Below are 18,527 nucleotides of genomic sequence, written 5' to 3' on the forward strand. Positions count from 1 at the left end.
GGGAAGTAAAGAGAGAGAGAGAGAGAGACAGACAGACAGACAGACAGACAGATAGACAGACAGAGACAAAGAGAGAGACAGAGAGAGACAGAGAATATGAATGAATATGAGTAAGTCTTGTCTGGGAGAAAGCTTACCAGATTGGGTTTCAAGGACTGGCTCTGGGTGGAAGAGGATATGCAACTGACAGCAGAATGGGAGGGTCATTGAGAGGACTCAAAGAGAAAAAAGGCAAGACAGGTTAAGATTTTGTTCTAGTACCACATATGACCTACGTAATGATAACATAGATATACTGCATGATTTCTAGGAGCCTGCTCTCACTTCACCAACCACATTGCCATCAATTTCTAGATGAGGAAACTGAGGCCCAGAGAGTTTGTCACTGGGCAAGGTCACAGTCTATCAGTGACTGTTCATCAGACTTGAAGCCCCTGAGCTTCATGGCCACACAGTAGTGAGTGCCTTTGAAATGTTTGATGGCCCTCACCCAGGCTTCCCACAATGGCTAAGAGCCTTTACCTCTCTGAGAGAGGGATAGGGGAAAACAAAGTGAGACCCTTCCTCTCTAGAGTCCTAGATCCCTAGGATCAGCCCCCTGATCCACAGCATTGGAAACACATGGCCTGTAGATAAAAATAGATCTTACCAACATTTCCCACATTTAAAGAGACTGGAGACACAGCACTCTGAAAATACGGCCATTTTGAGGAGAGTGGCATTTTTCAAGTGTAAATTTTAGAGTATTATTTCTCTATTTTTTTTCCATTGACCTCCATCCTATTCCTCTGGCAGGTGATGAGCTCTTCAAAGCCTTCCAGATCCAGATTTTTAACTAAAAGACCATTAGGACCTACAGAGAATCCATTGCTTAATTCAAGGCTGCCTGATCTTGGCATTGGAGATTGGATACTATTCTGACAGGGCTTCAGTGAACAGTGGGTTCAGCATTCACGTCTGAGGGCAGTAACATTAGTGACAAGTGGGTTCCTTTTGCACTTTTCTTTTTCTTTTTATTTATTTTTGTCAGTCGTGGGTTTTGAACTCTAGGCCTGGGCGCTGTCCCTCAACTCTTTAGCTCAAGGCTAGCACTCTACCACTTGGGCCACAGTACCACTTCTGTTTTCTGGTAGTTAATTGGAGACAAGAGTCTCATGGACATTCTTGCCCAGACTGGCTTTGAACTGTGATCCCAGCCTCCTGAGTAGCTAGGAGTACAAGTGTGAGCCACAATGAAAATCCATAGCTCAGTAGGAAGTCAACAAAAGGGCACCCAGCTGCCCTTTTATTTTTAATACCAGTATCAGGGTTTGAAGTCAGGGGCCTCAAGTTCCAGCTTGGCTTTCTTACTTACAGCTAGCACTCTACCAATTGAGCCACAGTTTTTTCTGGTTAAGGAGATGGAGTCTCTCTGACTTTTCTGCTTAGGCCAACTTCAAACCACAGACCCTCAGACCTCGGTCCCGAGTAGCTAGGACTACAGGCATGAGCCACAAGTGCCAGGCTCATTTTACCTTTTCTTGCTACTGAGTTTGGGCAAGCATTACCTCAAGTGGCCACAGGCAGCGCCCAAAATCTTAACAAGGTGCATTTTCTTTTTGGGGGTTTTAAATCCTGAGTAAAGCTCCCTTAGCCTGTGTTCCCCTAGATTCTTGCACTTTTGTAATTATTTAGTAATAATTATTTGAGATCAGTCCTGCATGGCTAAATTCAGTTTCTTCTAGCAGAGATCTTACACAGTTTTTGTTTGCAACCCGCTGTCTAATCTTTGTTGTGTATGTGTGAAGGAGAATCATTGTCACCAGAAGCACCTGGGATGGACAGGCAGTTTTCTATCACTGGCCCCAGCATAGGTATGCTCCCCAAAACTATGACAGCACGTAGGTTCGAGTGCCCAATTGAGGCTAATTGAGACGAGTTGAGAAGACAGAAAGATGCCTCTAGGAACTGGCAAATCCGTCCATTCCCCCTTACAACTGAGTCACATGAAGGTGCATGCTAGCTTAATAATTTGCTTCCAGTGGAAATTTCACTGACATGAAAGTATTTTTATGAAATACTTTCATCTTTCATACATGTACTTTCCTTTTCCTTGTAAGTACTTTTCCCTGACCTCCTTTGCTTTCCTTAACTGCCTGTCCCCTTCTGTCCCTGGTCTTTATAAAGCCAACACTCTTCACTCTTTTATCCAGTTCTTTGTTGTTACTACCACCATGCCTTTGCTGTATTTTAAAATTACTTATAATATCCCTTGGTAATTGGATCTACTTTCTCTGAAAGCTTGTAGTCAGGAAGTTCTTTCTGTTATCTAATCTCAATTCTTCATGCTACAGTGTTTCCTCTTGTTCTGTTCCTAGTATGGCTGGGAAACAACTAGTCACTGTGTGTGTGTGTGTGTGTGTGTGTGTGTGTGTGTGTGTGTGTGTGTGTGTGTGTGTGTTTTACTGGGGTTTCAATTCTGGTTGTGGCACTTGCTAGGCTTGTACTCTACTTGAGCCACACATCCAGCCTTAGGATCTTAGGTCTTTGCCCAGACCAATTTGGACCTCGATCCTCCTACCAATCTCACCCAGGTAGTTAGGATTACAAGCATTAACCCCCCACATTCAGCTTATTTATTGATATTGTGTTCTAAATTTTTGCCCAGGATGATTTCTAATCATGATTCTCTTGATATCTGCCTCCCAAGTAGCTGGGATTGCAAGTATGTGCCAATATATACAACCTATGATTTCTGTTACATTTGAAAGTCAAACTCTCTTCTCTCACTTTATTATCTTCCACTGCCTGTGTTTAATCTTCTTTTAGATCAATAATCTTGGATCTTTTAGCTTTACCCAACAGGTGCCTGCTCCCCTAATCCTGACCCTTCACAATCTGATTGCTTTGGATCATGTTGAGCTCAGCTGTCACATGCCTTGCCACATTGGTGGGGCCACTTCTCTCAACAGAAAGCTCCTTGGAGTCCTTTACTCAATTTATTTGCCCTTCTTTAGAGCTGCGATCTCCTCTTCCCTTCTGCATTCATGATGTTCTCAGCCTGACATTTGTAACCCAGAGAACTACCACCTTGGGCTCTGAAAGCCTTACATCCTGAAGTTCAGTACAATGAAAATCCGTAGCTCAGTAGGAAGTCAACAAAGGTGAAAAGTCTCCATTTGACTGCCCACACCTTCTTTTTCTCTACACAGTAAATAATTCACAAAAAGAAACAAAAATAAATTTTCCTCCCCTTAGGCTATATCCCCACTTTATCACTGGTCCCTCAACGCTGGCTTTGCACATTTCCATATTGTCATGGACTATTTTTAACACTGAATGACATTAAATACTAGTTGTCCCACAGACTTCAAACTTATCTCTTTCACTTGTCAAAATGTTATTAGTCCTCTCTCTTTGGATCTGTAGGGTACTCGTGGCCTAGGGGTGTGAGAACTACCTACTTGAAGGATTCCCTAGAAAGTTGTCTGTTGGGGGGGACAATGGCAGAGGACAAATAATCTCAAAATCCATGGAATCTATGTATAAAGATGGTGTAAGGAAATTTTACTCAAAGCTGCTGAACAATAAGGGAGAACGAGGGAGCATTAGATGAGGTTAGTCTGACTAAATTATAATATATGCTCGTGAATTACCAAGATGAAACTTCTTTGTACACTTAATATACAAAGAAAAAAGTGAATATCAGGAAAGTGAAACATGCTGTTGGGGAGCAGAGAGAGGGGAAGAAGGCTAACAGAGGATAAGTGATGATAAATATGGTCAAATAACTTTTATTTTCTAGTGTGAAACCAAAACAATGAAACCTGTTGATGTAGGAGGTTGAGGTCAATGGACTACAACATATACATATGTAAAAATGACAAAGAAACCCCCTTGAATTACTAACGTCTGCTCATGGAAATCCCAGTTAATAGCTCCACTGGCCAGGATCTGATGGTTAGAATTTCAGATTCATTTCTTAGGTTAGATATCTCTTCCTCAGGAAGCTTCTTTGTTATACTCTGACAGAGCCTATTCTTTTTACCCTCTTGTCAATTAGCTCGTAATTTATACATTAATTAGTGTGATTTATTTGGTTAATGTCTGTCTCCCCAGCCCATTGACTATTCCATAATAGCTGAGACCATGCCTTTTTGATGCTTCCTCCATGTCCCAGCATGGCACATGGGAGATGTGCAATGAATATTTCTCATTGACTAATTTCTGCTCATGAAATTGAGTTTAAATTCTCCAGACAACGTGGAGGAAGTGATCATAGGTACAGGTGTCCAATCCACTAACTGACAGAAAAGTACTAAAAGGGAGGAAACACCTTCCTTTTCCCCAGCTTAGCTTAGGCTGCTTGCTTTTGCTAGTCCAGCTCTCTCCTTTCCTCCCACTTCGTTCAGCCCTCCCCTGAGAGCTTCATAAAGAGATCATCTGGGAAAGAAGGGCTTGACCAAGTAGCCAACAAGAGTAAAGTGACACTACAGGGCTGCCAGTGCCCTGCATTCTTATGGCAGCACCTTGACATTACTCTTACTTCTTCTACTCATATCCAAAGCAGCCTTGGATTCGGAGGCCAGAGAGCCACAGATGTGAAGCCAGATCACCAAGCTCTTTTGGTGCCCACTATCCACAGCTCCCCCAAGACTAACCCTCCTGGTTCCAGGGAGCTTGCACCAGGCATAAGGGAGAGATACTTCCCTGCTCCCAGGCCCTAGAGATCTCTACCTATCCAGGGAGCATCCATGTTCTAGAGAAGAGGGCACCAAGGGGCAGAGAGGAGATAGAGGAGTGATAAAGGAGAGGGGCACAATGAGCCTTTTTGATTTTTTTTTCCCCCTTGAAGCTTGGTGAGTCTGGTTCCAACTGAGGAAGAATGAAGAGTTCTCACCCAGGCCAGATCCTTCTCAGCAGGAGCTCTGCTGGCCTGACTGGTCAAGTTCTCCTCCCCTTTCCCCATCAGAAAGCCTTGAAACCAGCCAGCCGCTTCCCACCTGCCAAAGCCAACCCATTCTCTAAGGCTCTGCTGGAAGCCGCCGCCATAAAGAAACTCCTTTCCTCGTTTGCTTTGGCACAGCCCTAACTCCACTAAGCTTAAGGCCTTCTGCTTTGCTCCTGCTCAGAGCAGAAGCTCCATCTCAGTTTTGAAACCTGCGGTGTCCCAGTGCTTTGTTTTCCACAGGCTGCAGGTGCAGCTGTGCCCTTCAACCCAGCTATACCCTCAGTTCCCCATTCCCAAGACCTAGCCTCTGATGTCCTCTGTGTCCTCTACAATGCTTAGCAGGGGAGGTAGGCAATTCAATAAATCTGCAGTCGTGTGTTCAATAAATAGCAGGCCCTTGGTCAATAAATGATGGATTGATTAATTGAAGTGCTTGCTCACTCAGTACAAGGTTGAATACCAGCACTTGTTTCTCTATACACCTGGGCAGGCAGATTAAATTGCCTTAACACTGAGCAGTGCTTTTTCTTTTTCTTTTTTTTTGGTCCGGTCGTGGGGCCTGAACTCGGACTGGGCGCTGTCCCTCAGCTCTTCAGTTCAAGGCTAGCATTCTACCACTTGAGCCACAGTGCCACTTCTGGCTTTTTCTGCTTATGTGGTGCTGAGGAATTGAACCCAGGGCCTCATGCATGCAAGGCAAGCACTCTACCACTGAGCCACCTTCCCAGCCCCGAGCAGTGCTTTTTCTTTGTCCTTTTTTCTTCTTTTCTTTTCCTGTGTTTCTAAAACGAAACAAGTATGAAAAGGGAACAGACAGAAGTGAGGTGCTAGAAGCCTTGGAGGGGTTCCCCTAAAATGGAAATTCTGCACCTTCTCAGGCCCTACAACTTTCATTTATTCTGGCTGTGGGCTGGGGGCCTTGGGATGCCCAGCTCTTTTGCCGGGAATTTGTCAGAAGTCTGAACTCTAGATATGAACTCTGCCTGACAGTAATTCCTAAGGCACTTTTAAGGAAAATAAACTTTGTTTTCCTGTTTTTTCCCTCTTTTTCATGGACTAGAGAGCCATATCCCTACCTCCCCCTCATTCTGTAAGCCACTTGCCTGGTGGCAACACAGTGGGACAGGCTGGGGCAAAGACAAGAAAGGAGGAGAGGAAAAGTTATGGGCTTAGTCACAAACTCTGAGCCCATGAAATATTAGGTTGATGGGGAATTAGTATGTTGTAGATAGATTAAATAGAGAAGAATGTCATAGAGACCTAAAATCTTTACTTTGCTTGGCCTCAGTTGTACCAACATGGTTATGTAATTTTCTGAATAGGTCTGGAAGATAACTAAGAAGCATTGTGAATTCAAGGCAGCCTGGAACATAGAGGCTTCATGGAGAAAGCACTGGAAATGGGCTCTTGAAAAATCTTCCTTCAAACAGCACCTACAACTTCTTGTACATCATTCCACCTAATGTCAGACATGCTGGGGTCTCCAGAATAGTTCTTAAGCCAATAGATACAAAAGGAATAGTGGCTTCTGAGACCTTCTCTGGGGGCCTCTTCAGATATTAGGTCATCTCCTACAAGTATAGTTAGGTGAAAGCAGGATCCCCTTCATAAAGCCAAACTCATGCCACTCCAACTCCCTGTTTGCTGCTAAATATGAGGGTCAAGGGGGATTCCTTTAAAGCCTGGCACTTAACCCTGAGTGAAGACTGCCTTACACAGGGTAGAGTAGGCTTTTCCTTAAAAAAAATGAGCTCCACTTAGACCCCCAGCAAGCTTCCAAATGCCTTGCCCCAGGGAAGCCCGCCACTGAGCAAGCAGAAGCTTGATGCCTCAGTAACCTGGCACTGTTACATAAGGTACTACATGAGAGGTGAGTCAGGGCCCTCAGGGTGGCCTAGGCCCAGCCTTGTCTGCAAAGTGAGGCTGAATGTCAGTGCTGAAGAAGCGGTGTCTAGGTGTGGTGAAAGGGTAAGCCAAAAAGGAGTCACTGGATCCACTTCCTTTCTTTCCTCTTACTTCTCACTCCCCTTTTCCTCAAGAATATCTGGAGCTAATCAATGGCCCACAGAGCTTGGGCAGTGGGAAACCTGGCCAGACCCTTAAGCTGTGAACACCTGTTCTCCATCTCCCTTGAAGAGAAGACAAAAGGGAGTAAGTTGAAAATGCAAGGCTATTTTTGTGAGTGAATTGTTTTTTGGAGAAAGGATAAGATGCTCTGTCTATATGCAGGGGCCTAATTTCAGGCTGGACCTATCTGAGAAGCATGGATCCCAATTAGTGTGCCTAGGTCATCACTGACCAAGACTGCTTCCAATTCACTTTTCCTTGGGCTAGTGTATATCTACACAATGGGAAGCTTCTCATTCAGTCTCCTGTCCTGGCTGAGATCTTACACTGATTAGACTATCTCCAGAAAGCTACAGCTACTTTGGGGTAGTGACTTCTACCTAGAAGGTTTGAACTCACATTATCTGCAAGTAAGAGTCCCTTCTTTCTGGATAGCATGTGGAAAAGTTTTGCTTTTGGTTCCTATTTTATCCCCACTCCATCTCCAATATGAGCTACGTTTCAGTGTGGAAAACACTAACTTCTGGGAGCCATTTTCCCTGAGTTGACTCTTCATTAAACTGAGGTTGCCAAGACTGGAATCTAGCCTTCTAGTTCTCACTGGGCTCCCGTTAGCAAATAGAGTTCCATGAAGTACCTTGTATGCCAAAGCTGGGGCATTACAGGCTAGTCCTTAACCCTTGTCCCATTATGGCAGGCATTAAGACAGTACAATATGTCCTAAGCCATATTTTTCTCTTCATCTAAAAGAGAAAATTCTATTCATCTTCCTGACCCCTGTGGTCATGGGATGCTCTCCCTTGAGTACACTGAGCACAACAAGTGCCCCTCCAAATGAGCCCAATATTTAGTTTCTCCAAAGCTCAAGAGGCTATTTCACGACACCAACCAATTTGTTATGTAAACCCAGCTAGCCATGGCAGATTAGAGCTTTGCTGTTATCCTGAGGGATGCCTTACGTAAGAGGAGAAAGGTCAAGTAGGAGCAGAATCATGACAAGCAAACAGTACAATGGCGACCCTCAGTGCAGACATGGCTGACCTCATTCCTCCCAACCAATCTGTTGATAGGGGCAAGTACTATGATGGGCTCCAATCATTCAGGGAGCTGAAAGACCCCATTTACCCAGACTCCTGGCCTTCAGTACCAGGTATGGAAAGAAGCCAACATGCTACCTGGAATGGAGCTTGTCAGTTTATCTAGAAGTACAAATATAAGTAAGAGTGTTAACCTTCTCTTCAGGCAATGAGGGAAAATAAGGTCACCATGAAAGTAGTCGCATTCTAAGGTATGGGCTCACATGGTTCCACTCAGTGTTAAACTAAGGAGTAGATGAAATTTATGCTCTGTTTTAATCTCCCTTCTTTAAGAGCTGAAGCTTGGAAGCAGACCTCTTTTGAGTTCTCATGCTGTTCACGCAGTAGCCCACACAACCTGGGCCTTTTATGGGAGTAGGTCTTGTCTCACACCTCTTCTCTAAACTTAGCCTTCTCATATCCTTTTTCTATAGAACCTTACTCTTATTAAGGTATTACCTTGCCTGAAGGTCTAAGAAACAAATTCACACAAAGCAGTGAATGACCAATAGTTCACATTTTACTCACTCAAAAAAAATATATAGGGGTAGCTCACATTTTTAATCTACCTTCTCAGGAGGCTGAGATCTGGAGGATTATAGTGTGAAGTCAGCCAGGGTCAAAAAGTTGGAGAGACTCCATGTCCAAGAAACCAGCAAAAAGTCTGGACAGTAGCATGACTCAAGTGATAGAGTGGTAGCTGAGCAAGCAAGCCTAGCAGGTGCAATCCCCAGTAAAAGCAAAGCAAAGTATTGAAAAGAGAGGGTAACGGGGGTAAATAGAATTAAAGAAAAGAGAGGGTAATGGGGATGAGCAGGACCAAAGTATATTATATCTGTGTACAACAATAGCATATTGGAACCAATTAAAACTGGTTAAAAGGGAGGAGAGTATAGAGGGGGTTAAAGAAGAGTACTATAGAAGGGGTGAATTTGAGCCAAGTAAATTGTATGCATATATGTAAACATCCCGTGAAACTTTTTATACAGTTAATTTATGTTAATAACTTTTAAAAAATGTCTACTAGATTCTGGCCATTGGTGAGATACCCATTATAATTTTTGGTAGACTTCAACTTATGAAAAAAAGCATAATATATCCCCATCTGGCACTATCACTTGTAAAATTTCTTACATTTCTTGCCATTGTAAACATTAGCACCAGCAGCTGAAGGGGGCAGCATTCTCCTTAAAGAAATACATATGTCTTCATTTCATGAGTGTTACCACAAATTATTTTGAAAAATAGAGGGTTTGGTAATGCCACTCCCAAGTATATACCTAGAAGATTTGAAAACGTGACTGGAGCAGATATTTGTACATCAGTTCTCTTATCAGCATCCTTCACACAGAATAGAAGGTAGAGGGGAAGGGAAGGGATAGTGGGAGAAAAACAAAGGAGTGGGTAATGATGCTCAACAAGAAATGTACTCATTACCTTACTTATGTAACTGTAATCCCTCTGTACAGTATCTTTACAATAAAATTCTAAAAAGACATTACAAAGGGCCAAAGAAAGAATAAAAGGTAGAAACAATTCATATATATACTGATGAATGGATAGAAAAAAATGTGAATCTCTCTCTCTCTCTCTCTGTGAGTGTGTGTGTGTGTGTGTGTGTGTGTGTGTGTGTATGTGTGTGTGTGAATACTGAGGCTTATACTCAGGGTCTGGATGCTATCTCAGCTTTTTTTGTTCGAAGAAAAAAATGTGAATCTCTCTCTCTCTCTCTGTGAGTGAGTGAGTGTGTGTGTGTGTGTGTGTGTATGTGTGTGTGTGAATACTGAGGCTTATACTCAGGGTCTGGATGCTATCTCAGCTTTTTTTGTTCGAAGAAAAAAATGTGAATCTCTCTCTCTCTCTCTGTGAGTGTGTGTGTGTGTGTGTGAATACTGAGTCTTATACTCAGGGTCTGGATGCTATCTCAGCTTTTTTTGTTCGAAGTTGGTGTTCTACCATTTGAGACACAGATCCATGTCAGTCTTTCTTGTGGTTAATTGGGAGATAAGAGTCCTGCCTAGGCTGGCTTTGAACTGAGATCCTCAGATCCCATCCTCCTGAATAGCTAGGATTGCAGGCTGTGAGATACAAGTACATAGCCAAACTGTATTGTTTACACATAATGAAGTATTATTCAGTCATAAAAGAGTAAAGCACAGTTAAATGCTATAAAACACAGATGAAAAACATTATTCTGAGTGACAGGAGCCATTTACTAAATGATTCTACTTATATGCAACATCTAGAATAGACAAATCCATAAAACAAAGTTTTAAGGACTGGGGAGAGGAAGACAAGATGTTATTGTTTAATCATTATACAGTTTCTTTGGGGGATGATGACAGAATTAAGAAAATAATAGTGTTCGTACAACCTATTGTGAATGTACCTAATGACACTGAATTGCACTAAAATGATAAACTTAGCTAGGGGCTGGTGGCTCACACCTGTAATCCTAGCTACTTGAGAGGTTGAAATCTGAAGATTGTGGTTCAAAACAATTCCAGGCAAGAATGTCCATGAGACTCATCTCCAATTAACTACAAAAAAAGCTAGAAGTGGAGCTGTGGTTCTAGTGGTAGAGTGCTAGCCTTGAACAACAAAGCTCAGAGACAACACCCAGGCCCAGAGTGCAAGTCCCAGTAGCAGTACAAAAAATGCTAAACTTTACATGACATACATTTTACCACTATTTCTATATTATATACATATTCTATATTTATACATATTTTAATATGTAACATACATATACATACCCATAGTAGGCACTAGGAAGACACAAGGCTCACCTCATCTGGTAAAGGACTGGCTTCCATATGCTAGACTCCTAGCATATGTGATTTACATCTGTGCCTCAACAAAATGACCGTTTCTTATATGTTGAGGTTCTCATGAGATATCCAAACCATGAATGTTGTTTGCACACGCATTTGTGCTTTCAACAGTAACTACCCCTTAATTTAAGAGTGCTTATTCTTTGTCAAGACTTCTAGACACTGAAGCTATAGTTATTTTAAATTATGTTGGGCTAAGGAAGGATTTTTGAAGCTGGATACCAAAGCAAAACACACAAAGGCAAAGAATAACAAGCTTACTATAGAAACTCAAAATATTTCTACAGCAAAGAATTCCATCCTCGAAATAAAATGGTAAATTAGTTGACAAAGGGTTGCAATCTCTAATTCAAGTTTTCTCACAGTGTAATCCACTTCCCGCTGATGCTATGAGAGAGGGGTTTAAGATTTTAAATAGTATGAATTTAGCAGGCTACCCTTGCATCTCTCCATGCAGCGGCAATCTCTTCTCTGAAGAGGTAGGTTCAATATCCAAGAACACAAATTACAAATTTATAAATATAAATTTTATGACAGCACTTGTGTTAGAACTCAGTTGAAGAACATATAATTTTTTTCTTTGAAGACTCAATTTCTAAATTTATATCTTTTCCCTATGCTACTTTATATCAGCTTGATATACAATATTAAATGAATTAGCTCACATAAAGCAATCAAAATTATTTGCTATTATTTACTGAGCATCTGTATGTGAGAACTAGTTGATGCCAATCAGAAGCTTAAGAGCAGAGTCCTGGAGGGGGTGGGAGAGAGGAGTCAAGGAGGGAAGGAGGGGATAGTAGGGGAAAAACAAAGAAGAGGGTAACAATGCTTGATAGGATATATATTCATTACCTTACTCATGTAACTGTAACCCCTCTGTACAGTATCTTTACAATAATAAAATAAAATAAATCAAAAAGTAGACTCCTAAGAAATTTGGAGCTGAAAGGAATTCAGATTCAGAGTATTTCAGACCACTAGGAAGGTATGTGTTGAGACCAAAGGTACAATAGAGTTCATTTAAAAGTTTTTGAGCTTGTCAGGCAACAGTGGCTCATTCCTGTAATCCTAACTACTCAGGAGGCTGATCTGAGGAGCTCCACTCAAATGCAGCCCAGGCAGGAAAGTCTGTGAGGCTCCTATTTCCAATAAACTCCTCAAAAGCTAGAAGTGGAGCTGTGGCTCAAATGGTACAGCATTAGCCTTGAGTCAGGGATAGCACCCAGGCCCTGAGTTCAAGCCCCAGGACTGGCACCAAAGAAGGTTTTTGGACTAGGCACCTGTATCTCATGCCTATAATTCTAGCTACTCAGGAGGTGGCTCAGACCAAAGGATTGTGTTTTGAAGCTAGAGTGGGCAGAAAAGTCTATGAGATTATCTCCAATTAATCAGAAAAAAATCTAGAAGTGGAGGTATGGCTCAAATGATAGAGTGCCAGCCTAAAAGATAACATCAGGTGCAATGGCTCAAATCTGTAATCTCAGCTGCTTGGAAGGCTTGAGGTTTGAAGCCAGCCTGGGCAAAATGTTCACAAAAACCCCATCTCAACCAAGAATAGATAGATATACTGGTTTATGTCTTTCATCTCAGCTATGCAGAAAGTATAACTAGGAGAACTGTGGTCTGGGCCAGCATAAACTCCATATCTAATTTTAAAAATAGCTAAAACAAAAAGATTTAGGGGACTATGACTTAAGTGGAAGCATGACTGCTTCACAAGGTCAAGACTCTGTGTTCAAGCCCCTTACCAACATTCCCCCCTGCAAAAAAAAAAAAGGAATTGGTTTAAAAAAGGAAAAAAAATAAAGAAAAAGGAAGAAAATAAAAAAATATTTGGGGACAATCTTAGAAATACATAAATTTGAGATTATGACAGCCACACTCACAAGACTGGAATATTGCCAAAGCTGCTATCTCCTCCACTTGCTACAGAGTATTAAATGGCTTCTGATTTCAGTTTAACAAGTTTAAGCATTTTACACTTGAATTGGAAACTTCAGCTGCTTGTCCAGCACATTCTATCTCCCATCTAAATATTCCAGTATTAGAAGCAAGTTGAAAGTACAAAGCAGGATCCACTAATGAGAGGGTGACCACCCCAGTTTTTCTAGGACCATCCCAATTTGATCACTGAAAGTCCTGTGTCACAAGACCAGGATGGTTGGTCTCCCTACCTAATAAGGACATTTAGAAAGGTTTTAGGCTCACATTTTCCTCTCTCATTTTCTAATAATTTCCTTATTGTTATAGTTTTTTAGTGTTAACAATTTTTTCTTTACAAATATTCAATATTCCTGAGAATCCATAATGTCTGATCTTTCACTGTGAGAACTAAGGAGTTATTTTTTCCAAGCCCCAATTTCCTTGTTTATAAAATGAAAATGGTGATGATAGTATCCATTTCATTGGTTTATGTAAATACTAAATGAGAATATGCAAATATAATGTTTAGTATCATTATAAATGTTCAATAAATATTAGCTATTAACCTATAGATGTAATATAACATAAAATTGAAGGGAGGGTGTTTAAAATCCATCTCTCAGAAAATATAACTAATTGAGTGAATTACATATATCTCTACTCCAAAAAACTCTTTTAAGATATAAAACCACTTTTAGGTTTTAAAAAAATTGATAAAATTACTTTTTGCAGATGATATGTCATGGTGGTGTGAAATATGCTAATTGTATATTTTTACTATTGTGCCAAGATAATAAAGCTCTTTCTCAAAAAAAAAATAAAGCTAGGTGCCCATGCATAGCTACTGTGATGATGACGTTTCAAGCCAGCCCAGGCAGGAAAAATCCATGAGACTCTTATCTCCAATTAATCAGCAAAAGGCCAGAACTAGAGGTATGGCTCAAGTGGCACAGTGAGAAGAAAAACTCAAGGACAACACCCTGGCCCTGAGTTCAAGTCCCAGAACCTGCACAAAATAAATAAAATACACTTGTCCCCATAATAGTTTAGAGGCACCCTTTACATATAAGCAGGCTGCATACCCATCACCACTGATTCCCATGTGTACAGAGCACTGTCCAACAGAACTACATGTGCTTAAAACTGAAAAATTTTAAAAAACACATTTAAACTTTAATAAGGATTTTCCAGGATAAGATTAAAGTTGTAAAAATCTTTACATGGGACCACTACAACATCATAGCAAAAGAAAAAAACTTTATGGAATATTGATTTTCTAAAAAGCCAAGGGAAACCAAGCAAGTGAACACACAGTTCTACCCTCAAACTGCTTATACTCTTGCACTCCAAGGAAACAGAGAGCTAAGCTGGAAGCCAGGGAGAGGTCAAAGTAGACAAACTCGATATAAATCAAGAATGTGCCCTGCCCTCTTCCAAAAATACGGGAGCCCTCACAGTAAGGGGGATGGGGGACAGGAGGAGGGATGGATAGGATAGATTCTTGAGGCAGCCTTGAAAGTCAACAAAGGAAAAAAGACTCCCAAACAGGAATCTGAAACGTCTACTCATGAAATGAACTAGGAATAAAAATGATGGCTGAAGTATGAAGATAGAAACCCAGGAAATTAAATGAAGCAAGGGAAAACAAAGTTCACTTAGAAGACTGTTCATCCCAGACCCTGGAGAATCCCCTTGACCAGAAGTAATGGTTTCCTAGTTTGCTAAGGAGCATGTCATTCTGTGTAAAGCTAAAACTAAATTCAGAATCTCCAATCCCAGTTGTCAAGGAAAGTAAGGGAATTATTTATCCCACTAGAACTATAAGGTTATTACCCTGTAGGACCTTGCCACTGTCTCCTTAGCCCCAGGAAATCTTGGCAGCATACCTGCTTGCTTCACAGGAACAGTTTAGGACAAGAGGTTGCTCTCATCCCAGGAGGCAGGATGTACCCCCTCCCTCTACCAGTGCCTCAACATCTTCCCTACACATACAATGCAGCAGTTCCAGGCTTTGCCCCAAACTGAGCATCAACAAACCTCTATCAGTGGAGTGGATGAAAAAGGAAGTCTTCCCATTCAAGAAACTCAAACAGGCAGGATGCTCCTGAGGTGTGACACAAGTGAATACTTCCATCACCAGCTCATAGCCTTATACCTAACTCACTAAGGCTTGATCTTCCTTGTTTCGGAAGTAGGAAGAAAACCTAAAAGAAAAAGAAACTACCCTACCATGGTAGGGTAGTTTCTCTCCCAGTTGGACGCAAACGCTACAGTTCCAGGTTTCTTCCTGCTCAGCTCCCAACAGAGCCCAGCAAGTTTCCAGATCGTTAGGAACCTGTTACAAATTTTGCTCTGCAGGGTTTCAGCATCTGTGGGCTGAATGCACTTGTAGTAATCTTTTACTCGAAATGTAGATCTCTCGAAACCTGTTCTGTCCACGGCCTGGTTTATTTTAGATAATAATTTGACAACTAAAGTAGAGTAATAGATGGGAAAGCACTTCAATGGTACTGAAAATGACTGAAAAAATACAATTTGTTATAAGGACATTAATGAAGTCTGCAACCTTGCTTGTCTCTGCCTGGAACCACTGGAGTGAGGGGGAGGTGATGATGTAGAGAGAAGGGAGGCAGACCTTATCTTAGCAGGTAGTGAGGGCAGGCTCCTTCATTTTTGTATTGTTTAAAAATTTTCCTATTAGAGTCCCACAGCCACCAACTAATTTACAACTATTTTACAAGTACTTCAGAATATCTTATCAGTTTGGACTAACCACTTGCCCGTGACCTAGAATTTGAGCTAGAAGAAGGTTTAGAAAGACCACAAAGTTCAGGTGACTTAGAAAAAGGTAAAGCCATACTTTTGCTACCACCTAGGCCTCCAGAAGCACAGCAGGGATGTCTTACTTACATAACCTATGCCATTGAGCAAGAGTAAATCCACCCTTGTGTACACATGTACACACACAAACACACCAAACTTATGATGCCTCAATTCTTGTAAACTGTTCACACTAGAGTGGCTCAGGCTGCAGGACAGCAACCGCCCTTGGGCATTCCCATTGTGTTTTTTCCCCCTTCACTCTCACTTTTTTTAATTAATTAATTTTTTGGGGGGGTCCGGTCATGGGGCCTGAACTCAGCGCCTGGGTGCTGTCCCTCAGCTCTTCAGCTCAAGGCTAGCGCTCTACCACTTGAGCCACAGCGCCACTTCCGGATTTTTTCTTTTTGCTTATGTGGTGCTGAGGAATCGAACCCAGGGCCTCAGGCATGCAAGGCAAGCATTCTACCACTGAGCCACCTTCCCAGCCCCTCCACTCTCACATTCTTATCACCCCAGCAGGCCTTCTAGAAAGTTGGACTTGCACTCCAACACATGCCTGCATTAACAGGGATTTATCTACTCCCCATACTCCTGTCACACAATGTTCTTTAGGCACTTGGGAGATGTGTCCTAAGATGCTCTCTGGGGCTGCTTTTTACCTACATGGATTCAAAGACTGTCATCCATAAAGGATGTGGTATCTGTCCAGAAAACTGGAAGTGGTGCTGTGGCTCAAGTGGTAGAGAACTTGCCTTGCGCTGATGATATCAGGGACAGCGCCAGGCCCAGAATTCAAACCTCATGATCAACAAAACAAACAAACAAACAAAAATCATAAGCTGACGCAGATGGCTCATGCCTGTAATCGTAGCTACTCAGGAGCCTAAGATCTGAGAATCACTGTTCAAAGCCCGGGCAGGAAAGTCCTTGACTCTTATCTCCAATTAACCACCTGAAAACCAGAAGTGGTGCTGTGGCTCAAGTGGTAGAATGCTAGCCTTGAGCTGAAGAGCTCAACGAAGTGCCCAGGCCCAGAGTTCAAGCCCCAGGACCAAAAAAAAAAAAAGTAAGTAGTGTCTGAAATTCTCACCAATCTATGACTTTTTCCCCTTTTCACAACCCTCCCCCTCCCCCTGCAAGCAGCCTACTTTATCTTGACATTTTGTTTGTCTTCACAGCCAGTTATAGCTACTCCGTAATTTCAAAGCCTTTGCACTTTCAATTGGAGTTTGCACATTTAGAAAGAGGCTTGTGGGGGCAGGGGGGAGGGGCTGGGATTCATAGAAGTCCTCATGACAGAATCTCCTAAAAGGCTGTGGAAATGTATGCATTTGAGAAGCGGATACTGTCCATGTCCTTCAAACCCATAGTTAAGTCTGCCCACCCTCTGCGTCCTCGTGTTCCCTTGAAGACTTTGCAGGCACTCTTCAAAATAGGTTTGCACCTGCCAGGCCTCCCCTGAGCTCTGCAGCACTCCAGCTGGCCTCAAGTTCCAGTCATGGCAGCTTATGAGCCAGACCTTCCTAGTGCCCCCTCGTGAACTTCCTGGCTGCCCCTTTTTAGCAGAGGTGGGGATCCACCCGAGGCCAGTGTGAGCAGATAAGTCTCCCGTCCACCCCGTGTGTGCAGCCACCCACCTGTGGAAGAAGAGCAGGATGGAGAGCATGGTCTGGTCAATGTTGCGGTTGCATATGCCCTCATTGATTAGGTAGCAGGGGTCCCGCAGCACAGGCTCCAGCGAATCCTGCCGCATTATGTTGTTGAGCTTGTCCGTGTTGAGATTCTCGAAGACCAGCTTCTCCTGCAGCTGCCGAAAGTTGCTCACGGTGGGGCTGGAGTTGTTGTTCCCACTGCTGTCTCCCTGAAGCCCACTGCGGTGGGCCAGGTCCAGACAGCAGTTGCAGCAGTCGAGGCCGACAGGTGAGCGGCAGTCGACTTTAGACTGAGCCATTTTTTCAGTCTTGGGGGCCCCCTGGTCTGCGTGTTCAGGGGTGGTTGGCAGGTGCGCGCCTGCCGGGCTATCCTCACCGGACTCCAGGGTGCCTGGAAAAGACAAGCTGGACGAAGAAGAGTTGGAAATTAGCGCCTAAAGCCAGCCACCCCTCGGCTCGGCCCCCTTCTGGTTGCACAGCTCAGGGTGCGAATAGAAACAGCTGGACAAACAGCTCTGAGCGGATCCTTCGGGCTCACTTCCTCCTCCTCCTCGCCCTCGTCCGCCTCCTCCTCCCTCTTCTCTTGTGACTGAGGCCTTCTCTTCCCCCCCCCGCCCCCCAACCCGAGGTGCCACCCGCAGCCCTAGTTCAATCCCAAGTTTCTCAAGTATGGGGGAAGCTCCAGGCGGACCTGTGGCGGCAGGAAGGGCAGGCAGCAGGGCAGACGGAGAAACGGGCGAGCCTTTGCTCCTTCCCTCCTTGGCTTCCTCCCTCACTCCCTGATGGCAGGCGTTAAGGGCTCCCTAGGGCTCGGCCAGCAGTGAGGTGACTGGATCTGAGAGAGTGGAGCGAATAGGGGGCGTGAGAGTGGCCCGCCTTGCCCAGGAGTCTGCTCTCCGCTATGACAGCATGTAAATGACTCCTGGGGGCCGGTGAAGGCCAGCCCTCCGCCGCTTCTCCGGCCGCCGCGGACCAGGTCTTCGCCCCGCCCCGCCCGCCTCCTGCCCGCTGGCACCCAACGCCCGCACAGTCTCGTGCACCCTCGCCGCCCAGCTCCTACCAAGCCCCGCCGGAGACTCCTGCGGTCGGCGCCCCAGTGCCCACAGCGCATTTTCCGCCACAAATGTGCGGATAGTCTGGCGGCAGCACCGCGCCTCCCTAGGGCGCCCGGCCCAGTGTGTTTGAATCTCCGCTGCCGGGCAAATGGTGCTAGTCCCAC

At 43.6% G+C, this 18,527-nt stretch overlaps 1 protein-coding gene across 2 annotated transcripts in view; it reads right to left on the bottom strand.

Moving 5' to 3' along the window:
• Tsc22d3 (TSC22 domain family, member 3) overlaps nucleotides 1-18,170 on the bottom strand; it is a 67,094-nt gene extending 48,924 nt beyond the window's left edge. The window contains exons 1-2 of one of the 2 annotated variants that reach the window (XM_013025866.1): nucleotides 18,000-18,170; nucleotides 17,294-17,713 (exon numbers count right to left, since the gene is read on the bottom strand). In XM_013025866.1, coding sequence (XP_012881320.1) covers nucleotides 17,294-17,607 — 314 coding nt within the window. In that variant the 5' untranslated portion in view covers nucleotides 17,608-17,713; nucleotides 18,000-18,170. Of the gene's footprint in view, nucleotides 1-17,293 lie in introns of both variants that reach the window. The other variant, XM_013025867.1, reaches the window with a different exon arrangement.
• Nucleotides 18,171-18,527: the final 357 nt, after the last annotated feature.

Source organism: Dipodomys ordii, unplaced genomic scaffold (genome assembly GCF_000151885.1).
Source record: "Dipodomys ordii isolate 6190 unplaced genomic scaffold, Dord_2.0 Scaffold88, whole genome shotgun sequence".
Lineage (NCBI taxonomy): Eukaryota > Metazoa > Chordata > Mammalia > Rodentia > Heteromyidae > Dipodomys > Dipodomys ordii.